The sequence below is a fragment of the Amblyomma mixtum genome, chromosome 6, assembly GCF_055824585.1.
Source record: "Amblyomma mixtum isolate Tamu chromosome 6, ASM5582458v1, whole genome shotgun sequence".
NCBI lineage: Eukaryota > Metazoa > Arthropoda > Arachnida > Ixodida > Ixodidae > Amblyomma > Amblyomma mixtum.
The window spans coordinates 73740519-73766250 of record NC_143017.1 but is presented as its reverse complement, the minus strand read 5'-3'; the positions used below and the strand labels follow the sequence as shown (position 1 = coordinate 73766250).

The following is a 25732-nucleotide window of genomic DNA, read 5'->3' as shown; positions in this document are numbered from 1 at the left end:
ATCAAAAACTACTGTAACAGTGTGTGCATGAATAAAAGTCGTTTTACAGATACACATGCTGTTGTGCAGTAACAAGCTAAATAGCTGGTCGAAATGTGACCTCAGCTAAGCACACTGTAAAGCTATTTTCATCGCTTAAGTGCGTATGAATTCAGCTATGGGCCGTACTGACCGGAAGATGCTTTGCCGAGTCAAGGAATACGATGAGCACAGCTGATGAGAGTGGCGTCTTGGTTGAGATGGCCCTGACTTCTTCCAGTTGCTGCAATAAAAAGATACAAAGAGCAATAAATCTATGGTTCTGCTTTTTCTAAAGCTGCATGCAGAGACATCACAGCAATATCGAATACACAAAGCAGCCAAATGCCTTTGCTCTGCGACTTCACACAGCCCACTTAATGAACTGCATGTGACCAAGAGGGACTAAAAAAAGCTCAAGCCACTCTGCTGCATCGCATTTCCATGGGCTCTGCTCCCACCCCAGCATGATGCGTAAGACAGGTCTGGCAACGTCACCGCTGTGTACGTCACGTGGTGTGTGCAGGGGACCTAGATCATTACCTCATGCGCTGCCCAGGTTGCAAAGCAGGGAAGTGTGTCCTACCTGCTTCCCTCAAGAGTGCAAGGAGTGTTATATAGTTCCCTTCAAGACATTAGTATTCAATCGCCCGAAAACCGGACGTATAGGAAGGAGGCTTCCCGCCTTCTTCTTGGTGACAGCAGCAATTGATGACTACTGTGGGTGTTTGTGCGCATGGCTCTGTAGCTGTGCTAGGCCACAGATCAGTGCCAGAACTCTTGCAATCAATATTTAAATGTCACTACAGTGGAGCGATTGTCGGCAGAATAATTGCAAGGCTAACCCCACCAGCAGCTAGTAACCACTCAACTACATTCTTTACATTTTCAAGCATCCCTATTTTGCCCTGAAGGTCTGTGAAGTCTACTGAGAAAAAAATATCCACAAGGTAAATGAAAGAAAAGAGCGAGCCCGCTGAATTTCTAAAACACACTGGAAAGTTTCCGTAACTGCTACACAATCAGGAGGAACTTACTCTTTCAACTCGACAAAAAAAAAGTGTGCCAAGGCACTAAACAGCCATTAGCAGTAAAGCAGCAATTCATTGATTTGCTACTGGGGCTAGTGAATTGATAGAATAATTATTTGTCCAAGCTAACTTCTAATTTAATATATAGTCAGCCATATTCACAATAAATAGCAGCAGTATTTATCTGGCCTCAACGCTTATAGTAAGTCAGGAGTGCTCAGTGTTTTTGGTGGCTGTTTGGTAGTATATAATAAAAACGGCCGTGTCTATGCAGTATCTTAAGAGACAAATCACTGACACTATGTTTGACAGTAAAGACATTATACAGTGTAGAGATATCATGGCTATTTTTTGATGTCTACACCCAAGAAAAAAACTGATCTGAGTAGTACTACTTAGCAGTAGCCAACATGAAAGGACTCCACTCTTTCAATGTCAAAGCACTGAATGATTAAATGACAACGGTTGTTTAGTAAAACTGACTGTCTGTTGCTTAACCTTAACAGATGTTTAAACCTCCAGCATTTAAGAGATAATCAAGCATAGCTTTAGAAAGTAACAGCCAGTCTCAAGCACTTTTAATGCACTCCTTCTAAATGAGAGTTGGCAATTAGTGCCTGTGAGAAAGCCAGCAGTAAGGAAGAATTTGTGCCTGTTAACAATCTCAAGCCAAGCAGCTATATTCTAATGCCATCAGTGGCAACCAGGGGGGGCCATGCATGACCATGTAATTCTAGCCTGCTAAAAATTAGAGTAGACACTTAAGCTCTGTCATATGACGTGATAGCAAATGAGTTAATTCCCATATATATGCAGTAGGTCATTCTCTAGTTTACATTCATAGATCCCTGGGAGTCCTCATATACCCCTCCTGGCATCATCAACATCAGAAGCCAGAAAAGACAGTGGTACCCATGAGAGGAAACTGCACAATGTCGATTCACCGCAAGATGCTTAGAAATGAGTAACCAGAGGAGCTGACCAAAGCCAAGTCGTCCGTGTTGCTTGACAAGCTCAGCCAGGTTGTCCGCAGGCGGATCTTGCCCGACTTGGTGTCTTTCAGGGTCAACCACTGCGCTCAACACAGCACACCACCATCAGCAACATTCTCACACGACAACATGTCATCAGTGCACTCGTATGGAGCTCTGGCTATACTGCTGTCCTGCAGCCAAGAAAGAATTGCGGACTAGGCACAGCTTCAGTTAAGATGAAATTTACCACCTTACCCAGTCCAAAAAAAAAAAAGCAACCAGAAATAATAAAAGTAACTGAAAAACCAATGGGTTCCAAATTTGTTTTCGGAGCTTCTTTGTTTTGAGAACATGGCAACAAATTTTATTTTCAATCTCAAATAATAGCGTATGAGAAGAGACCAAGCCATGCCCGTTAACTGAAGGTGCAAGATTTTACACATAATCTCTTATCGCTTAACATACACCTATTGATAAGATTTTTACTTTTACAACACCAGTTGAGATCCACTTCAAATTCAATGCATGCAGGCATGACTGAAAAATGGTACAGCATTGCATGAAGCAACCATAAAAAATAAGGATAAACATGCGGTGAACACTTGCCATATCTGCTTGCCCTTGGCTCTCGATGTCGCTAACAGCAACAGACACCCTGAAGTAAGAGATATCAGCCACCCAATCAGTCAAGCCAACCTTTTCATAGCTTTGAGCACATACGACAGCTGAGTAGCAAGTAATACCTAAAGCACATCACTTCGCCTCATAACACAAAGCCTGCTGGCCAAGGCCTGTAAGGCACATGAAAATTTCAGCTTAGCCCACTATCAACCCTGGCAGCCTGTAAATTAGCACCTAATGATGCTAAAGAAAGAATGTCTCGAGAGAATAAACAGCTAAGTAACAGCTGAAGTCACAGAAAAAAATTTAACTCTGTCATAACTGACATCACTGAAACATTTCGGCTGAAACTCTCAAACCTGTGTTCCTCTCTGGCTTAATCCCATAATGCCTACATTTCGCACTATACAGGCCCAGAGACCTAACTCTAGCATAAAAATCCCGCTGAATAGCCTATTCAGTTTCGCTGCTTCGGCTCCGTTATGTCCATGCCTTAAAACCAGAAACCCCCAGAATCCCACTTGGCTATTTCAAAACCCTTGCGCACCTGCCCAGGAAGTCGTCCTTGCTACTTTGGTCCTCATCCATCACTTCAATATCCAAGCTGGCTCCAGGAATCTGGTAGACAACAGTCTGAAACCACAGAGCAACTTCATCACCAATCAAAACAAAAACAGCTACTCTCACTAGGGTCGCAACAATTAAGAAAAGTACGGTAAGCGGGGCCAGTTGGCAAGTTGCTCTCTAAGATGCAGTAACCAGCATACAAACAGGACGCCAAGAGGTAAAGGTGAACACAGGCAACAATGAGGACAGTGTCTGTGCACATCCCCTCCTCTTGTCGTCCTGTTTGAATACTCTTCATTGCGTTTCAAACAAGCTAGCAGTTAACCCCCGGCCCAAGCTCACAGCACGTAAGACTTGCCTCGCAGTAGTAGTTCCACTTGGGGTTCACGGTGTTCGGAATGACCTGAGTGCGGAACTCATGCGCACCAACTGAAAGCCAAACGTAGCAAACATTATGCACAGTGAAAACGTAGAAGACCAGCAGCAATTAACATGCAAAAAAGCACTTGCAGACTCTTTATGCTATAAAGCAGACACCACGAAGCAAGGAGTCGCCAAAGACAGAGCGATGAAGTCACCCTGCTTTTTCATTTGCCACTGCGTAACAATATTAAAAACAACCCTGCACAAAAAAAAAAGGGATAGTGTTCTTTTTGTGCCTCAAAATGCTGACAATATAAACCTCGTGCAGGTAAATGCAAACAAATTCTCAGTATCAGCCTCCAATTAGCCATTGTGGCACACGTAACTTAGAAGACACCTCCCAAGGAAATGAAGAGAAATTTGCAAGCTGTTATGCTCTACCCACTCTTCATCTAACACTGGGGCATTTGAGATTTTAATAAAGAAGAGAAAAGAACAAAGGCAGTGGGAGACAGACAATGCCAGGACACGACAAACAAATATGGCTTACAGAACATGAGAAAGAAAAGAAATTAATCTAGAAACTGCTTACTCACTGGTGATAATGGCATAAGGATCTGACTTTCCCAGGCCCAGCATTCCAACGTCTGCCTTGATCAAGTCCTTTGCTGCCACGACCTCAAGACGAAGGACCCCCTGGGTGCAGGAAATCAAACATTGCGTTGTATATAACAAAAATGCAAACATGAATGTAACACTATCATTGTTCTATTATGGTCTCCATTCTTTAACCTTTTTTTCATAGCTAAAGAAACAAGCACTATGAAAAATAAGGTACAAACACTTCCATTTAAAGCTGAAACTTTCAAATAGACATTCAGAAAAAACGAAATTGGGTCCACAACAGATGTGCAGAAAAAAATCAGGTTAAAATATATCACTCCATACGATGATAACTTACCTAGAAAAGCAACAAAAATTTTAAAAAATACTTTAACTGATTTAAGTTTACGATTATTTTTATTTATTTTTTTGCTTCAACCAAACAAATCAATGTCAGAGTGAAGGCTTCAGCAGAAACGAACCCACGAGAGGTTAACACTAGTTTCAGCATTTCGTGCAAAAAAGAAAAGAGAAAAGTTTTGACAGCTTACGCAGGGCAGCGAGTACCGTAGTGCCTGGGTCGAAACATGCTCTTGGAGTTTCACTGAATACTTGTTTGGCAGCACCATCATTGCTGCCACCTGGTCCGAAACTGCCTTCTTCAGGAGGTCACTGGGGTACAAGGCGGGCACACACACCACACAAGACGATTCAGCAAAGCGTATTGAAAGTGTAATGCAATGGCATTGCTTACATGGTATAGTCATGCACAAGGCAGACTGAGAAAGGCTTACTTGAGGCCGGGAACTTCGAGGACTTGTCCTAGGTTGGTCAGGGTGAAATCAATAGCCTGCAATAAGCACGAATACAAGAAGCCCATCAAGGATCTCTGGACAGAAAGTAAAGCTTGTTCACGAAACAAGTGCCAACAACATGAGAGATGAATAGAAAATATGAGCTACTTATTAGATTTCCTGAAGTATATTTTATGGCTGCCTATAGTGTTAAAACCACCCTGTCCTTGTTCTCACCTGTTTTTTCTCTATCAATTTTCTTTTAGGTAAATTCCAAAACTGATTCTTGCTACTGTAAAGCTGTCACTGCATTCTTAGGTGATCCCTTTGAAAGAGGCAGATGTAGCATACACCAAAGTGCCATGATGCAACAAGCACCACTTATATATGCCAGGACATTTCTGCCATCAAATGTGCTCACACATGATAACCTATTGTTTTTATTGCACATGTGAAATCTACAATCCACTACGTAAAATCTATGCTCGAGGCACAAATGTCTTGAATTAGCACCAGATCCTGTTTCTGCATGTGACCAATGGGTTCCATTCCCAACTTTGTTTCTCATCAATGAAGCCAAAGCAGCAACAAAGCAGCACTCATCACCAGTGGAAAAGCAGCTGTCTGAATATTCCGAATGAACACAATGAATACCCATTCCTTTTACAAATTGATATGTCAATGCCTTCATTTACATAAGCCGCCGGCCAAATTTTTTTGGACTCTGTGGGACCTGAGAAATGGTTCAAATAATCGAACAGTCCAAAAAATAAGTGAACTTGAAAAAAATCAGTTTACTGAAATAAAATTGGCTTAGAAAAAATGGCCAATTTTGCATGTTCCACCCACAAGCGATAATATTACTAGCTTGCATTTCAGTCCAAGACATGCTTTCATCATTTCTGGGCCTCACCCGTCCGTGGCACGCTGCATCTTTCTAAGACCATTTGCCGCAGCCCTCACGTCACACCACAAGCCTTGTTATGATTGGAGGAGTAATTCTGCTCTCCTGGAGCCACACTTGATGCCACTCTGCACATAGATACCTCAACGCGATTTCAGCAGAAACTCGCCATGCAACTAAGTGAAGAGTTCATTTCTAGGGCAACAATGGCCGGCGGACCGAGAGAGGGAACATGTGGGAGGCAAAACGCATTATCTGCATGATCATGCAATCATCTTCATAGGCTATGTTTGTTGTATTGCCACCGCTTCACCGGGCCACAATGCCTGGAGCCTCAAAAAGTTTATAGTAGTGTGTGTCATTGCTTCGAGTGGCAACAAAAGGGCACAGAAATTCGCGTGCCAATCCAGACCAATCCGACTGTACACTAAATTCAGAATGGCATATTCCTCAGCGGTGAAGAGTTGGCTGGACTGCGGCAGTGATGTTCATTTGCAACCTTAGTCCATAAAAATGAACTTTCAGCCTATGGACATAGAAATATCGGTTGTGCTTGCACCAAAATCCAAAATATCAATTGTGTCCCCGTCAAAGCCTGAAATATCATACTAGTTCAAATTATAGGAGTCCAAGAAATTGGTAGGCTACTATAAAAGCTGTCACTGCCAAGATATGCGCCCACCAACCAAATCTTTCACCATGTCCAGTTTCACTGCTGCAGCCAACCAATGTTCTCTGAAAATAATCCCTGAAATGTACTGCTTCAGAATACATCCCCCCAAAGATGGGCCACGTCCAACAACTTGGCTAGAAATAATAAATAAGAACACATAAACGAAAAAGAAAGCATGGAACAAGCATTACAGAGGTATGCGTTAACAAATTATTCATCTTTCTTTTTTTTGCACTCACAGGAGGTCTGAGGAAAAAGACTGTGACGCCGCCAACCAGGGGAATCTGCTTGGTGAGGGGCCGCATCACAACTCGCAAGTGGCCATGTATCTAGGAGGCAGAGAAACAAGGCGCTGGTAGATAAATGTCACTCAGAGTGCAAGGCCATCATTAGTGTGAAAAGTTAGTTAGTTTAGTTTATAGGGTTTAACGTCCCAAAGCGACTCAGGCTATGAGAGACGCCGTAGTGGAGGACTCCGGAAATTTCGACCACCTGGGGTTCTTTAACGTGCACTGACATCGCACAGTACACGGGCCTCTAGAATTTCTCCTCCAAAGAAATTCCAGCCGCCGCGGCAGGGATCGAACCCGCGTCTTTTGGGTCAGCAGCCGAGCACCATAACCACTGAGCCACCACGGCGGCTAGTGTGAAAAGCAGTGTGTTCACCTGTACTGCCTATACCTGACACCCCAACAATTAGATGTGTCCATTACAGCCACTGCCACTTGTTTCGACTAAACAGTGACTATTACATTGCCCACAGCATAACTCAGAAAAATAAACACTCACAAAATACTCTACTAATTTAACTATCTAGCTGATTATTTATAAATCATAACAATTCAGGCAATTCAAGGCATCCCTACATCAACTTTTTTTGAGAGCAATCAACTGCATCTAGAAAGAAAAATTGCTGCCCTTGTCACACATCATAAATTAAATGACTGATGTAATTATTTCGGGTGACCACTAACAGTAACGACTTCAAAGTTAGATGAAAAATGAGAGAAAAAAGGACCACGGGGAACCAGCAAATGGTCGTCTCACATACTACACAGAGATACGAAGGTATAAGTTCTAAGCAGTTCATCCCCTTCATGCCGAGAATTACAAACAGGCATGTTCATTGGTGACAGAGCAGCCAAACTGCAAATGCAACTAATGACATTTCCAGTATTATGCCATCCAGCTGAAACTGTGGACAGATTGTTAATGCATACTTGAAAAGTAAAATGTTAAAAAAAAAGGTTTCACAGCCCCATTGTAAAGCCAGAAACATCTCAGATTTCAGCAAAAAGAATAATGCTGCAGAGTTTTTAGCCAAACGTATTATAATATTATTTATGGTAGTGCGACGACAGTTCTGAACGACGTGAACAAAAAAGAGCAGGCCAGTGCAGCACTGAAGCCAACTGTTTGTTGAGCTGACTTGCACCCACAAAGAAATTAACAATTTGGTGCACGCAACAGCAGCAAGCACATTTGGCAGCGTCAAGATTAAGAATCCCCCTCACTCTTGACCGCGCTCTATTTAAAGGTGATGAACTTTCACAATAAGGCATGCGGAAACATGTTGCCGAATTGTGTGTCTTGTGTGGCAAGAAAAATGACGTCACATGCCGGCAGACACAAAATGAGAATATAATAGAACAAATAAAAGAAACAATGCTTCACAACAATATATATTGCTTCAGGAAACAAATCAACTATATGGTGACGACATCACAATAACTGTTTCACCTCTGCGTGAAGCAGTTATTAACACACAATTATTTATACCACTGCTAAACGCATACCGTGAAGAATTTGTTTCAACGCATTCTGTCATTAAAAATGTCCATAATCTGCTGATTGCATGTGTACCTGAAGGTCTCGAATCCCGGCCTTGAATCCTTTCACCTTGATGCTGAACTTGCAGTCACCGGAATAGCTGTAATGAAAACAAAAAAGGAACATATATATCTTACATGGATGGATTAGCCCCGGGCATGCCTCAACTGATATAAAGGCCAGCACATGTCAGTGGTCTCAAACTTGCACTGGGGCATGGGGCCAGGCAAAGTCACTGAGGAGGAAGGGTGGTTTGGTTTCTGCCAAATGTTTCTGCCATTTACCTCTATGTTCGCAATGTCAACGTTTTACAAAATGAAGCAAATCTTGTCAAAATTTTCTGTTTTCCAATCACGATGAAATCAGCTGACCACCTGAGCTTGTTTATTATAGCCCATTGCTAGTTTTCTGCAACTGGTTTCAGATGGCTCGAGCAGGTCACTGGAATAGGGCAATAATCCAGGTTAGACAAGGAGGTATTAGTTGAAAACTTCCGCCTCTACAAATATTATGATCATTACAGTGAAGTTCGCGGTGCTGTACTTTGTTTTGCTGCATCCGGTTCGCGTTAGTGGAACGCCCATTACGTTCTTTCTCTTGTGCTCTCCGCACAACTGCACAGAAGAGTCACGCTCGCTACCCAGCGGGATAAGGAGTGCCGGATAGCGGAGGATTACAGGAAAGGTCAAACTCCCTTCAGGGACGGAATTCATTAGGCCGCATTCTGTGTGCACGTGCTTGAGACGAGGCGGACCCGCGTCACAGTGCGTGGCTTTTGGTCCCATGTCTGCAGTGGCGTGCTTTGACAGCTTGAAGCGCGGTCAACAGGATATTGCCACGCTAGCTGCAGGCATGAGGAGCGACGATGCGGAACAGATGGGTTGAAGTGACTTTCATTTAACTTGAGTCAACCAGATGTTGGGAAAGTGAGTGTTCGCGAAGCTCGCAGCAGGAAAGCATAATTATCTGAAATCGTGATGGTAGAAAGTGTACATATGTGTACGGTGTCGCGATGAGTTACCTTCTTTCCCCAATCATTGATTGGTTGTGTTATCCTTTCCGAATTGTTGATTGGTGTTGTTTTCCTTCCCCCAATAATCTATTGGGTGGATGTTTGTGCAGTTACCTGGTTGGTTATTCTCCCCACCGAGGGCGGGGACATAGGGTTTAAAACCAGCTGTTTCGGCAGGACCGAGGGCTGGTTTCGTCACATCGAGTCAGTCAAGTGTAAATACGTTTTCTCCTTGCTTGTATCTTCCTTTGTGCTTTTAATTGTTATAAAAAGTTAACCTCTCCAGAAGTGTCCTCTTGCAATGTGATTGAGCAATTCGAATCTGCAAGACGTCAAGTATCCCACAACAATTATCATCAACCCAATTTCCCTCTACAAGAGAGAGAGAGGACTCTCAACTGGCGCAGTCAAGACAGGATAGCAACTGGCACAGCCGTAAAGAGGGGATTTCAACTATTACCAACACCAATATGAATTTATTCCAGCACAGGAAAGACGCCTCTCCAGTGACCTCCGATAACTCTAGTCTTACATCAGCCATGGTAATTCAATTTCTGCTTCTCTTTTGAAGTATCCACCGTTCACTCTGACAGTTGCTGATTACCTGTTTCACACAACATATTCAGTGCGAATGGTACATTTCCTGATCTGAATTTCAGCAGCAACATCATCAACCAACATTTCATTTCTAACTCACACCAAGCTCTTTCTTGTCTCTTTAACTTTGCGCCCATCAATTTTTCTTTCCATTACTCAGTAAAACATCCTCGGCATTTTTTAATTTTCTGTTAGCCTCCAAGCCTCGCCCCACTCCCCCCACCCCCCTAGACGTGTATTTATCGAATACTTTAGTTATGTAGTTTTACGCTACAGGCGCACATGAAAATACTACGCTTGTATACAAATTGCTTTTAGTCAACGTGAGGACACAATGTCAACATTTCCATCAGGGAAACATAAAATTATGAAAACAGCCGAGCACGTTATCTGGAGTTCTGACCATGCACCTGACAGATGCAGCCATCAGGTAGCCTGACACATGGTATTATTCATTCTAAGGAACAAACAAAAATATAAAAAAGTGCAAGGCTACATACTGTTGCTGAAAGCACATGCCAGAATGAAATGTTTTGGAACTGTAGCCCAACACCAGCTCTTGCCGAGCAAAGAAACTTCCCTGCGTTAATATCTGACATCACTGCTAGCTCCCACAGCTGTGTTTCTGCACTGCTCAACCATTTAACACACCATGTTTGCAATCAATGCTTCAACTTTAGCCCTCACAGCATTTTTTTTTTTGCCAGTCCCCAGTGAGGAACATATCTTTTCATTTTGCCACAAAGTTTGCTTTGGTTACATGAAATCACCTTTCCACATTTCATGGAGAGGGAACGAGAGTGGGAAACTTACAACAGCTCCATGTCCATGATGACCTCACTTCTGGCCACATTCTCCTTGTACACCTTCACCCCTCCAATCCTGGGAGGCTGTGGAGTAAAGAAAGGGTAAGGTTACACAGAGATTGCACACTTTCAAAAACGCACTTCAGTCCAACCAAACGTGTCAGAATTCCTCTGAAAGTGCCAGCAGCAAGCCAGGACAGAATATGGCATAAAATGGGTAAGAAGCAACCCTAAATTCCATTATGAAATCCAGCATTTGTAATCGTGAGCAATTCATGTGCAAGCACTGGATGAGCTCTTACGATACCAACACAAGCTGGAAGAAAAATATGTCAGTCGATTTCGGTAATTAGGCCAAATGCAGATATGTGCACTAGCATGACTTCAATTGTCGGTTGGAGCTACTACCTACTAGGTGATACCAGGCTACCACCTCAACTTCTTTCATTTAGCTTCTGTGCAAGCATTATTCGAATCATGTTCTCCTCCTAACCACTGCTGCTCACTCCGCCTAGCTCGGTACGCTTAGGGGCGGTGCCGCCCAATTAACACCCTAGGTTCTCGCCTGGTTACCACCGGCTACACCTTGGCAAGTAAGCCAACCGGTGGGCAGGTGAGCAATGGTGCAGCGGCACATAGCAGGTGCTATGGCAGGTGTTGCATCGATGGTACTTGGGTTGGGTTGCGACGCAGGTTTCTCTTCCTGAGCAGCCAGCTTCTCTCATGATTAAATGGGCTGCCACCTGACACAGTGGGCAGGTGAACAGCCTGCCACAAAACCAGCTTCAGACAAACAGAAAGAAAAACAAACAACGCCCAAATGCGGGCAATGGCCACTATAAGTGCTAGCGCACTAAAACACAGTACAGCAGAAAATTCCTTCGCTCGACAGAGAGTGTTACTCCAATAACCACAAAATAAGTGTGCAAACAAAATTTGCACTTTCCTTACCCTGTTGATATTCCTGTTATATTTTCACCTGCATCTGATTACAGATGCAAAATGAAGGGTCACTAACCTTGAAAAGATAGCTCAAGCTATTTATTTATTCAGTGACTTCAGCCTTGCAGAACAGAACTGGAGACTTGGTGTCAACAAAAGCAGACAAGCATACATATAAGGGTTAGATAAGTTTTTCACCAAAATGCCATGCGGCTTTCTGGTAGTGACGAAACTTGACTACTCCACAGAGCCTCCCCAAACTCCGACGTGCATGTCCCTGTGCTCAAGGTTTGCCAATCTTTTTAAAGAAAAAGGATCCCTGTTAGGAATTGCACTACTCATCAACGGCTGCTATGACTACATGTCTGTAGGAAAATGCTTTCCTTTCAGGCTTTTCTTCACAGTATAAAACAAGTGAAAGCCTGATGGTATAAAGCGGGGTGAATAAGTACGTGAATAAGGTGAGACTCCTTCAGAGTCTCAGAAGTGATGGACTATGTCCTTTCCCAGAGACACCTGCTGATGCACCTTTTATGGTAGTTGAGAGCTTTATGCTTTATTGTTTAGTTGTTGCTTAATTTCTGGGTCACAATGGTACATTCACATTTTGGGTGACTGACAACCAAGGTGAACCTGTGCAGATGATTATAGTGAGCAGCGGCAGTTACCAATGTTTGCTGCTTTTGTCCTGTTCTCAGGTTTCATGGCAATCATCTGTGGAAGTTTGGTTTGGTTTGGTTCACTGAGGTTTAACGCCCTGAAGCAACTAAGGCTATGAGGGACGCCATAGTGAAAGGCTCCGGAAATTTCGACCACCTGGGGTTCTTTAATAACGTGCACCGACATCGCACAGCACACGGACCTCTAGAATTTCGCCTTCATTGAAATTCGGCCCGGGATCGAACTCGCGTCTTTCGGGTCAGCAGCCGAGCGCTGTAACCACTGAGCTACCGCGGCGAGGCTTCCGTGGAAGTCTTACTCATTTAGAACCAAGAGTGGATAGCCGCATGTGATCATTCATGTGGCATTCCTACTTATTTTGCTATGCATCACAAGTTCACTGAGCGCGTCTTGTATGATGCGGTTGTGGATAAGGCCATAGTGTCCTTTACTATCATACTTTTTGAACCCACAAGAGTGTTCGTCTCTTATGCACTGCCATCTTATTTTCACTGCAGTGACACATCTCTCCCCTATTGCAAAATGTGGAACATAGCCGAGTAGCGTTTCTAGCACATCCATGTAGATCTGCCTCTCCGTTAAAATGGGTAGTAAATTACAGCGAAATCTCTGACATGACTGCCACTCCCAGAGCTCGTCATTCTGACTGACGTTTAGAGCTGCCGATTAAGGCAAACACATCATGTTTGGATGAAAATTTGAAGCAGGCATGAAAAAGAGTGGCCCCTCTCTACAAAAAAAAAAAATTATTGTTCCATGGTGGCATTTTGACATTCAGCACAAAACTTTCCATCCAACCCAGATGATCACTAAATCAAACAGCACATATTCTGGCTGTATATTATTCTGGTCAAAGTAGGCAGCACCATTGTACATTGACAGAGATCGGCAACTAATGAGGTGACTGCACAAGGTGACACTGAAAGCGAACCAAGTGCAAAAATAGAAACAAAATAACTGCATTCATGTGTTTAAGAGTGAGAAATAAAAACTTAGCATAGTAAACCTCGCAATATTCAACTGTCGCAATATTCGCAATGTCGACTGTATTCCTGACAATCTAATCCTTTCCTACTATTGTTCAAGATTTCTGTTACCTTTAATAATGTTCACTTATTGTTTTGTTTTACTTTGATGTTAACTTCGCTTAATGTTCTTGTTGCTTTTTGTGTGAAAATGAATACGTTGTTTTGAAACTGTCTCCCCTGCAATAATGCCTTCGAGGCGACGCAGGTATTCTGTAAATAAAATAAACAAATAAATAATCCTACGCCTAATCCCACACTTGTAAACTAGCTTTCCTACATTTCTCCCCTGTTTGCACGTGTATTATGGATTACAGTGGGACAGATTTTTCAAACAAAAAAAAGCACGTGTCACAGTCCTAAAAGTTAACAAGGATGGCCCCAACAAGTGCAGCTCGTTTGTATAATTTACTTCAAGAAACAAATTCAGAGACAGCCAGCACAAGCAGGTGGGCGATATTATTTACACAGCCCAAACACAATGGAAAGGAGGTGTCAAGGCCAACAGCTGCTGGGAAAAGACAGAAAAATAAAAACAGAAAGAAAGTAAGCCAGAAAGGATTTCCAGTTGCAGAAGCTGGAAAAGACTACTGAGCACGGTAAAATAACTGCTCTGCCCATACTGATGAGATAAAGGTCCAAAAGCTTTTGCGACTGCATGTACGTTTCTGACCTGCATCTGGATAATGCAAGTTCCCTTAAGAACAAGCCTCATAGAGCCTGTAGAGCTGTAACAGCATAAAAGGGTGACCTCTAACCAACACAAAGGTGCACAAATGTTTAAGCATGGTGAATGAAAAAAAGTTGTCCCTACATAAAATTACTGACAATAAGCAGAGGTCACTATACATCTGAAACTAAGACATTAAAATTAGTGGTTGCATGGATATTTATCAATAAAAACCAGATCTGACTGCATAACACACCCAGACCCTCGCTGTTACATCACATCAGCTGGAATATCTTTATATTAACATTCCAGTAAGGCTCAAATAATACATGCAATTATAGATCATCAAAATTTTTGTAATACTATGTTAATCCTTATAATTAAGTGGGTTTTCATAGCCTGGCACATATATTTCTGTCTTTACTAAGCTATATTCCATTGTTCAAATAATGCTCATGAAATTGCAGATAAGAATTGGAGCACAGGGACAGTTGCAACACCACGCAGAAACAGTTATCTGTTGTGTCGTTATCTTGACCGGTTACTGTCTAGAGCCCTGTGTGCACAGTCATACTGCACACACAAAGCAAGATGCTTCCAGCCTTGTCTTCTGTGACCAGGCAGTGCATAGGTCTCACAACACAAGCTATATATAAAGAATGCCCAAGAATGTAAGCTACCCTACAGTATGATGCATTGGAAAATACATCTCCAAAGCCTCTTCTGAGTCACTTCCTTGTCTGAGAAAGCTCCATTATAAAACCTCCATTATAGCAGCTAAAATATTTGGCTGGGCACTGATTTCGTGGCATTATCGCGTTGAAATGCATTTGGATTTACCGTATTGAATTATCCATTACATATTGATACCACAGAGGAAGAAATAATTATTTCACCATGTCTAGTGCATTTACTCAAATGCCAGAGTCAAAAATGTGTCTTCAGAGCAAGCCTTTAATACTTCAACAAACTTTTTTTGATTCTGTACTTGTTAACTAATAAGAAATAGCAACCTGCACGCTTCACCGATCAAAATTTTTATACAAAACAGATATATTTAAGATCAGGTAAAATGCTTTTCATGAAGCACAAAAGGCACATGATAATCAACAAATGACAAAAGTGAACATGCCTTTTACATTTACTGCTGCTTGTTACAAAGGGTTACATCAATAATATCAACCACCTGCTTTGCTGCACACATACCCATAGTACCGGTTTGGTTTGGTTTATGGGGTTTAACGTCCCAAAGCGACTGAGGCTATGAGAGACGCCGTAGTGAAGGGCTCCGGAAATTTCGACCACCTGGGGTTCTTTAACGTGCACTGACATCGCACAGTACACGGGCCTCTAGAATTTCTCCTCCAAAGAAATTCCAGCCGCCGCGGCCGGGATCGAACCCGCGTCTTTCGGGTCAGCAGCCGAGCACCATAGCCACTGAGCCACCGCGGCGGCCACCCATAGTACCATTCATACTTGTGTTAAAAGGCAGGAGGTGTGTGATGCATCAAACTAGTTTTTGTGCTGCACAACATCAAACCTAGTTCCACTGATGCTCAAAGGAAGAGGGTTGCAGTTTGACTCGACCAGCATTCTATGTATTACTAGGGCAAGAAACTGTAAACAGAGCAAGAAAGTGTCAAAAGAGCAAGAAAGATTTCATAACCTACCACAAACCTCCGCCTAGCTGAGTTCTTAAAATGTAGACCCCTCTGCCCTTATACAGGCATGTAAGTTTGAAAGGCACCGACACTGTTCAGAAACTCTAAGGCGAGTTCACAAAAAAATGCTCACCACATCACCCAGATCGATCCTCTCGAACTTAAAGCTGCTCAGGTACGCAGGAAGAGATGAGCGCACACTCGGCTCAATGGTTTCAAGAATGAGGTCCTTCACATAGTCCCCGACAAATGGCCAGAACTGGCCTAAGATCTGGAAAAACAAAGAGTTTGGCAAATATATACAATGCATTTTCTATTAGAATGGGACGCAATAAAGAAAATAATTTATGGTGTACTCTAATGTGCACATGCACAAATCAGCAGTCAAAGACTGCAAGACACTAGTGAGACAAAGACTGGAGTTCTCATTAAACTAGTAGACATTTGAAATGCTACAATAATCACACAGATGTACTAAGGTCAGAAGTTGTTACCAGTAAAAAAGAAAGAATGAAAGGCAAATGGTAAAGGGACACAGGTGATGTGCACGGGCCAAAATAAATACAGAATGATAAAACAAAGCAACAAACAACAAAAAGAAAAAGTGAATTAGTCTGGGTAATGGCAGTATTATTAACAATTTTATTACCCGCTCACTGATGGAGGATTAAGAGCTACTTCATTAATTTCAGATTGAAAAGAGATACATAAGAATGTACACAGATGATGGCACCAAAATAAAATATTTTGAAAAGATGGTTTGGTTTGGTTTATGGGGCTTTTAACGTCCCAAAGCGACTCAGGCTATGAGAGACGCCGTAGTGGAGGGCTCCGGAAATTTCGACCACCTGGGGTTCTTTAACGTGCACTGACATCGCACAGCACACGGGCCTCGAATTTCTCCTCCAAAGAAATTCAGCCGCCGCGGCCGGGATCGAACCCGAGTCTTTCGGGCCAGCAGCCGAGCACCATAGCCACTGAGCCACCGCGGCGGCAATCACATAGATGTACTAAGGTCAGAAGTTGCTACCAGAAAAAGAAATAGAATGCAAGGCAAATGATAAAGGCACACAGATGATGTGCACGGGCCAAAATAAATACAGAATGATAAAACAAAACAACAAACAACAAAAAGAAAATGTGAATTAGTCTGGGTAATGGCAGTATTATTAACAATTTTATTACCCGCTCAGTGATGGAGGATTAACAGTTACTTCGCTAATTTCAGATTGAAAAGAGATACATAAGAATGTACATAGATGATGGCACCAAAATAAAATATTTTGAAAAGAGATACATAAGAATGTTCATAGATGATGGCACCAAAATAAAATATTCCACTATCATCAACCTTAAAAAAAGAGTGCGCTATGTAATGGAACATAGGGTTTAATGTCCCAAAGCTGCTCACGGGCTGTGAGATACATCGCAGTGAAGGGCTCTAGACTAGTTCTGACCACCTAGAGTTCTTTAACATGCAAGAACATTGTACAGTACACAGGCATTTTTCCATTTCACCTCTACTGAAATAGGCTGGCATGGCTTGAGTTTCGAGTTTGATTCCATGTCTCGGGCTCACAGCCAAATGCTACAGCCACTAAACCATTGGAGTGGGCAAGTGCCAAAAAAAAAAGAAAGGTAAAATTTTAACAAAGTTAAACTGAGTAGACATGAAAAAGCATGTGTTTAGCCTGAATGGCTCATGGTTTTGCTTTCATGGGTCGTCAGCACATCTGGCAACGATATTAAACTCAGGTTAAGCTCTAATCAAGGTTAACCTGATCTGATCTGTTTGCACCGCATATGGAAGTTGATGAAAACGGCGGTGCAATGCACAGCACGAAAGTGTGGTGTAGTTTAACATGAGGCATGTTCGCCTGCGGCGATAGCCTAGTGCGCTCATGCAGCGGCCTTTGAAGCTGATCTGTTTATGCCGTCATAGGCTCAACTCCCAGTCGTGGAAATTATTGTGATTTGCTTTTTTAACTTAAAATGGCGTCGCTGTTGCTAGGCAACGGCATAATATCCGAAGATCACAAGATTCAAAGGTAACAAGATTCTTGGTCAGTGTTGGTGAGCATATGACTGCTTTTGATAATGTATGAGAAGCTTCCAGCCAGTGCAAGAATATTCAATACAGGAGCATTGAGAAAATAACCTAACCTGAAGTGCACTGGCAACAGAATCTGAAATTTTAATCTTAATTTATTCAGAAAGTGGCCAGCTTAGTCATAACTGCACAGCATTCCACCCTGGCTAGGGTCAACAGCAAAAAAAAAGGGGTTGGCGATGTTCATTCTTCACCAGTTTTCACTCTAAGTCTCTACGACAGTTGTTCATACAAAAAAGCCCACATGCAAATTTGCAATAAGACAAAACAGCTTTAAGTCTGACATGAAAATAAACAGCACCATTTGAAAGGATGATTTCACAAGTTACAGAGCAACCTGCGAACATGCATGGCTTCAGTTATGAATACACAAAGTTCCCGAGCACTGTTATGCTGCCGACACCAACCTTGTTGACCCATTCAGCTCGCTCCGTGTCAGGGAAGAACACCTGCAAAAAAGAATGTTGCATCAACTAATGAAAATATCTATCATAACTATATGCACGATAAGTGATTTCCAATAAAGTTACCATGTCGTAAACACTCCGCTATGATATAGTGATGACTTAGTATCTGAAGGCACTTTAAAAGTGAGGTTTCCGGTACTTTTAATTTATACAACACAATAACTTCCATTCACTTAATTTGCTTCCTGAGAAAAAGCGAGGTGACTGCCTACATTCTTTTCAAAATAATTCAATATGCCTTGTCCATGCACAGGATGTTAATTCACAGAGGCAGTACAGCTGCCACTCAAAGGTCAGCAAATGCACAGTAAGTTGCAAAAGTTCACACAACAAGGGAGCTCAGAAACACAATGAATTTCATTGTAGCCAGTGCATGTACTCAAAAACTGAATGATACAGACAAATTACACTGCATGCAACTACCTCTAAATATCAGACTGGAAGCCCCAGGCAGCAGAAAAAGTGGGTAGGTTTTGACATCACAAGGTCATGTAACCTAGGTGGTCCACCTGCCACCTATGTCAATTGCTTCTCTGGGGATTTTTCATGGGTTTTTCACTCACGGACAACGACACCGGTGATGCCATCGCCTTTAATGTGATCACATTTAGGTTGTCATCATGCAGTTTCTGGTTTAACCGTAACAAAATTCCCTGATTCAATTTAGGTCACGTGACCCTGATTGACCAATTAGAGAACACCACCAAATTTGAAATACCTGCCCACCTTGGCATGGCAGGCCCACCGGACTGTGACCAAACTGCCCACACTGGCAGGCGGGAGTTAAATTAATGATTGGTCGAGAGAGGTCATGTGACCTTGTGACATCATCACAGCCTCTCTACCATGGCACATGGCAACCTGTCCACAGGGTTGTGAGCTAGCTGCCCCACTGTGGCATGTGGTAATGAAAATTAATTAAAATAAATTCAATGCTATTGCCACTTGCCCACCATTGGTCAGTGGTGGTATGAGGACTCCATGCAATCTATGAATAAGACTGAGAGTGTCATGATGTCAAACACCATGTAACCATCAGTGAACCAATCATATGGCGCCGCCTTCCAAAGGGTCCCCAAAATTTTAGAAATAGGCCAACCCAGAAAATGGATTAAGGTGATTTAGGGGGATCAGAGGGTGGACTAGGGTGAATTATCTGGTTGGATTAGGTTTGGTTTGGTTTATGGGGTTTACCGTCCCAAAGCGACTAAGGCTATGAGAGATGCCGTAGTGGAGGGCTCCGGAAATTTCGACCACCTGGGGTTCTTTAACGTGCACTGACATCGTACAGTACACGGGCCTCGAATTTCTCCTCCAAAGAAATTCAACTGCCGCGGCCGGGTTCAAACCCGCGTCTTTCGGGCCAGCAGCCGAGCACCATAGCCACTGAGCCACCGGGGCGGCGTTCTGGTTGGATTAGTATAATCCCATATGATAATCCAATGGAAGGTACCAGAACATTCTAGAAGATGATGACTCATGCATGCCATATAAGGGCAATGGAACCGGTTCCAAATCGGGTTAAGGGGGGAAAATCATAAGAGCATTAGATACTCATTTCAGACACCATAGCAGCCAACCTAATTATTAAATTAAATTTGCTATTCAATTTTTATTATTAATGCTATTAAATTTCATTATTTAGGAATGTAGTTAAGAAGGCCCCCAAGGTTTGCCCGCAACATCGGACCCCTAACACTATTGCGTTAAAAGAGAACTGGAAGGGACACTTAAGCTGCACCCTAAGGGTATTACAAGAGAGCGCTGCATTCATAGATCCCTGGGAGTCTTCGTACCACTCCTGGCGCAGTGGTGCAGAGGTTAGGAGATGCGCCACCTCCCTCGATGGCAGGTGCTGCCATCTATGAGGCTTGTGCGACCCAGCTTGCTCTTCCTGAGCAACCTCTCATGACCAATCATTAATTCAACTGCCACCTGCCATGGTGGGCAGTTTGCTCGCAATCCTGTGGGCAGGTTGTGATGACATCACAGGGTCATGTGACCAAGGTGGCCCACCTGCCACGTAGGTTGCTTCTCTGACGGACAATGATGCCGGTGCAGAGTTTTCTGCAGCACGGGATGATTAACGATATCACATTAATACGATGTCTAACAAAAGCAGGTCGGCGACTGGTTAACCGCATGGTAACTCATGGGAATTAAATTTGCTCCAGCTCAAACATATTAACAGACCTTCTTTTTCGTACACTAGTTTAACCCTTTCAGGCGCTTTGTACACAATTGTGTAAGCGGCAAACTTACAGCTTTTTCTGGGAAACAGAAGCACTTAACAGTGATTTCATTATTTCTGTTAAATTCAGCACCCTTCTTGTTGCAAATAAGTTGCTTTTTTTTGTACTATATAGCGAGTGCAGTAAATAATATTTCACATAAGAGTGAGCTAGGTAGCACTTTGTCCGCCGGTTTTGTGCAGACAGATTTTGCCGGGAGTGAAAACATCGATTGTTTTTGCTCAATTTCGAGCGTAACGTGAATCTTCGAAACATAAAGCGATTCCACGATCCCAAGGGTGTTTATCTGACACCCGAGAACATTTCGGTGTTATTATTTCTAACAAATCTGACACTTTGTACGGAATTCTCCACATCGCTGTAAAAACTTACCTGCTGGTCTTTTGCGTTCGAAAACTAACAAATTCCCTTTCTTGAGGCCTGAATATACTACTTATAGGTGAAAAAATAATTGACTTCAGTCAAAACAAAAAAATGGCGCCTGAAAGGGTTAAGAACTCCCAGACATTTTACCTTCTCTAAGGAAAAGGAGTGACTCCAATTGCTACACCCCACACCCACTGAGGGTGCTGGCGCTATCTATAATGCATGACCACACCCCTTGAGTTCTCCACACACAACTGGATTGCCTAAACATGCGGGGCACACCCCTCCCCCCATCCAACCTGGATAGCCATCTAAGATTCACAGCAGCCTTACAGATCTGTCAGACTGCCATGAATCTTTAAGATCTGCAAGGCTGCGTAAATCTTGCTAAGACTGCTATCCAGGTTGGATGGGGAGGGGTGTGCCCTGCAAGTTCAGGTGATCCAGATGTACTACCTGGCGAAAATCCTGCACCTACTTTAGGAGGACGCAGGATTTTTCTGTTATGACATACAATGTCAACACCATTTGCCTGAAAGGAGCTTGTCCCATATACCAATCCCTCTGCACAAAGATTACAGTACTCATGGAAGTAGAAGACATGCCTTCAATACGCCATGACCAAAGGTATGAAAACTTTCTGATTTTGGACACTGCGCAGAATGTGAGGCAGTAATTAAGTGTCAGACCATTATCAGAAAGTTCACTGCTGAAACCATTATGGCACGAAATGCAGGCTGATGATTCTCATTCTCAGACAATGTACCTTTATGCGAAATATATGAAAAGCACTTTATTCACACGACATTCATAAGGCCCAGCAATGAGAAAAACTAGGAAAGCTAGTGCAGCTTATACGGGCTGCTCTGCAGGCCTATGACGATACGCAAATTTATATGTCACATAATTTTTCCTTCCTTGCAATATCGTTTAAACCTTTGCTCTGTACGTCAATGCTCAACAGCAAATTACAGAAGTGCAACGGGTACCTCAAAAATTACAATTTTTCTCAGTATTTTATACAACTGTTAAATTCTTCCAAGTTAATGTCTAATTAAATGCTACGCTATTTTGCTTGCTAGTTAATAAGTTTTCTTCAGGATTCTGAACCACTGCTCCCTGATTTGGTCTAGCTCCCATAAGATGAAAAGAAGTGCACGTCACTATACTCAAGATAAACACTGCGCGCTTTCGTCAGATGCAATTTCACGTATCGCAGCGCTACATAAACAATGCGTCCGGTAAAGTGGGCCAGCGGATATGACAGGCGAGTAGAGAGCATGCTATTGTCGACGCAGCATCAATCTGTCTCTCGGCCGCCCGCAGGCACCCTTGCATCGGAGCATACAAACACGCCCACCGGCGCAGCCCTGAATAAGGCGTCTGACAGCATGGTGCACGCGCGAGCAGGCATGCATGCAAGAATAGCAAAACTGACTCACCCATGCGGGCAGGTCTTCGATCGTGGCTAGGATGCTGGCCTTCTCCTGCGCCGCACTGATGATGCCGCTGCGGATCCGCTTCTGCTCGATGTAGTTTTTCTGCGCGACGTAGGAGCCGACCCCTATGAGGAGCCACGCCGGGCTCAGGTTCAGCCAGCCCATAAGGTACAGGCTCCCCGCGATCAGAATCCCTTTGGCGAATTTGTACACCAGCGATCCCAACGTTGTTCGCAATATCTCGCGAGCTTGTTTTGCCGGTTCCGGTGGCTTCGATGCGGGTCGCTCTTGCACCACCGGCGGAGTCGGAGGACGCTCTTGCGAGTCCTGTTCAGGCAGAAGCGGCTCGACGGTTGATTTATCGGATGCCTCCTGGGACGGGGCTGACGATTCCATGGTTAAGGCTGCGTTCGCCAACGGCTTCGTTCAGTCGCGCCACTGGAACAGAGATGAGACGGTGCCCGATGCTAGCTTGCGGCCACACCTTCGATAGGCGCGCGCTTGATGATCATACACACCTCGATCACACCTGAGCAATGCGCAACCTCGGCCTTGTTTACGGGCGGTGGCAAGTTGTTTCGCTTGGAACAAGGGTTACTAGAGGCTAAGACAAACAGTGATGCCTACATCTACAAATACGGAGCGAATCGTGAATACAGTTCGCAAAATAAATGCTCAAGGCTACAAAGTGTTGCTCACAGAACAACCCTCACGACGCAGACGACATGCGCGGCGACATGCTGCGGAGTGCGTCCAAATGCGCGATGGATGGCGAACCAACCCGACAACCGTTTGATACCAAAAATAAACATAAAAACGCTATATTTTTGTGTCAATATTGGAATTTTAAGGCTATTTTAAATATTTCAATTGTAATTTTAGCCTAAAACAAAGTTTTTCAAATATCATTTACTTTATTTGCTCCCAAAGTTAGAAAAGTGTTACCAGTTGTAGCGTTACCTGTGCAGCTGAAAATGAACTAGAATCTTCTTGCTTCGCTAAAGTTTGTTTCAAAAGTTTTCTTTTGCCTGCAGACACTCATTCGAACTGGAATTTTTTGAGCTTCAAACTAAACTTACAATAGGAAGCTACAAATATACAACACATAAGTGGCAAGACCGAAACAGACGAGTGAACCGTGGAGTGGATGCAAAATATGTTGCAAGTATAGGCCGCAACGACCAGGGCATGTAGCTGAAACATTCGTTTCTTTCAAGCTCTTTGTATGCGAAACATGGCAAATAAGTCGCTGACCACGTCGGTGTCACCGGCTGACAGTGATCAGCGGCTCATTTGCCTGGTTCTATACCTTCCACTGCGTTCGACCAGTGACTGGTTGATCGCGCCGTTACAGGCACCGACGGCCTATGATCCCATCGTGCACCGAGCAGACGACGCCAGCAAACGGCGCCAAAGCGAAAACTAAACGCAAGCTCCTTCGTCTTACTCCAACATTACCTGTCGAACCTCCTTCGAAAAAGAGGAGGCCTGATGAGACGCCACTTCGCCAAAAACTTAGAAGCTAGGCTCGCAGAGCGAATTACTGCATGCACAGGTCACTGCACAGTGCCAAATTTTGATTGAAACTACCATTACCCGTTTAATGTACCGTATTGTGAACTAGCATCATGGCCAAGGTAGAGGAGCGTTTACCTCACCTTGTTTCTAGCCTCTCACCGGCCTCTCACAGGAGTGGTGTGGAGGGTGGCACTGTGGGAAGAGATCCCACAGTGCCACCCTCCACACCACTCCTTCGCCCCTCCACGCTACAGCATGGCTCCTCCGACGGACCATAATTCTTTACACATTATTCAATGGAACTGCAGGGGCTTTCGGCGTAAACGCGATCCTCTCTGCAAATTATCGCTACTTCCTCATCCCCACCAGACATCATCGCAATTCAGGACGCAAACGTTTGCAAACAACTTCCCGGATACGCTCTTATCCCTAGCTCGGACTCTACTGATCTTCCTCGGGTGGTCACATACGTCTGCAACTCTTTGCATTACATGGAACACACAATTACCACACCTATCGCTCACACCTCCATCGAAATTTTACCTCCAACCCTTGCACAATCTCCCTTGTTCATTCTTAACTGCTATCTTCTACGACAGCCAATCTACTCCCTCCACTCCTCAAATCCGTGACGCAATTGGCTGGATCAAATCCCCTACTCATTGCCGGTGACTTCAACTGCGCACACGTGGACTGGGGCTATCGGCGCACAATTACCACAGAGGCACAGTTCTCTGCAATGAAATGATAGTCCTCCACTTGTCCATCTATAATGATTTTAGCCTTCCTACGCGCGGGTTGGTAACAGTGTTACTACAGATACCAGCCCAGATCTCACGCTTGGAAGAAATGTGGCCCACCTGCAGTGGGAAAGAACACAAACCATAGCGATCGACCACCACCTAATTCACATAACACTGAGCTATCGCCGCCCTCAGCGCAAATTTACCGTTAGACAAACTAATTGGGACCAGCTACGAAAATTTCGCCAGAAACACGTACAGTCAACACAGGTACCCTTCGACCTAGACACCTGGTCTACCCAGTTACAGGAGGACATTCGCCAACATACCCGAACGCTAGACACTACCCCAGACACCCCCGTAATTGACAGCAAGCTCGCGCACCTCCTTCAAGCTCAAGAACACATAACACACAGATGGAAAACTCAAAAACACAATAGGAAACTAAAACTCAAACTCGCACAGCTTCAGACCGAAATAGAACACCACAGTGCCACTCTTTGCAAAGCTAACTGGAATCAGATTTGTGACAACCTCCGCGGCAATCTCTCCACAACCCGTGCCTGGCACCTCTTACGCCACATGCTAGACCCCACGCAATCAAAAACCCAGACATGCCTTAGCATTCGCCGCCTTACTCATAACCACAGGCAGGACACGAACGCCTTCCTCGCGCAGGTGAAATCAACATATACCACCCCAGGTGACCCTTGCAAGCACCCCGAGTACATGGATCCACCTCAACCCCAGCTTGACGCCCCTATTACAGAGGCAGAATTTCGGACAGCCCTTTTGAATTAACGCAATACTGCACCCGGGGAAGATCAAATTACCAATGCTGCCATCCGTAACCTTTACGATGCCTCCATATCTCATCTAGTCATCCACTTTAACGAGTGCTGGAAGTCAGGTACCCTCCCAGCCACCTGGAAGCATGGAAAAATCATATTTATTCCTAAACCCCACAAACCCATCAACATAGAGAATATCCGACCAATTTCTCTGACATCTTGTCTCGGCAAGGCCTTCGAACACATAATTCTTGCCCGACTAACCACGTACATG

General features: G+C 43.8%; 1 protein-coding gene across 3 annotated transcripts in view; it reads right to left on the bottom strand.

Annotated features, from left to right (window-relative positions):
* Window positions 1-23183, bottom strand: part of Esyt2 (extended synaptotagmin-like protein 2) — a 49153-nt gene extending 25970 nt beyond the window's left edge. For 2 of the 3 annotated variants that reach the window (XM_089548154.1, XM_089548156.1), the window contains exons 1-14: window positions 22410-23183; window positions 18290-18331; window positions 15906-16043; window positions 10801-10877; window positions 8412-8478; window positions 6788-6877; window positions 4972-5027; window positions 4729-4849; window positions 4171-4270; window positions 3570-3640; window positions 3192-3277; window positions 2630-2678; window positions 2032-2121; window positions 173-262 (exon numbers count right to left, since the gene is read on the bottom strand). In XM_089548154.1, coding sequence (XP_089404280.1) covers window positions 173-262; window positions 2032-2121; window positions 2630-2678; window positions 3192-3277; window positions 3570-3640; window positions 4171-4270; window positions 4729-4849; window positions 4972-5027; window positions 6788-6877; window positions 8412-8478; window positions 10801-10877; window positions 15906-16043; window positions 18290-18331; window positions 22410-22802 — 1470 coding nt within the window. In that variant the 5' untranslated portion in view covers window positions 22803-23183. The remainder of the gene's footprint in view (window positions 1-172; window positions 263-2031; window positions 2122-2629; window positions 2679-3191; window positions 3278-3569; window positions 3641-4170; window positions 4271-4728; window positions 4850-4971; window positions 5028-6787; window positions 6878-8411; window positions 8479-10800; window positions 10878-15905; window positions 16044-18289; window positions 18332-22409) is intronic. The other variant, XM_089548155.1, reaches the window with a different exon arrangement.
* Between the last annotated feature and the right edge of the window lie 2549 nt (window positions 23184-25732).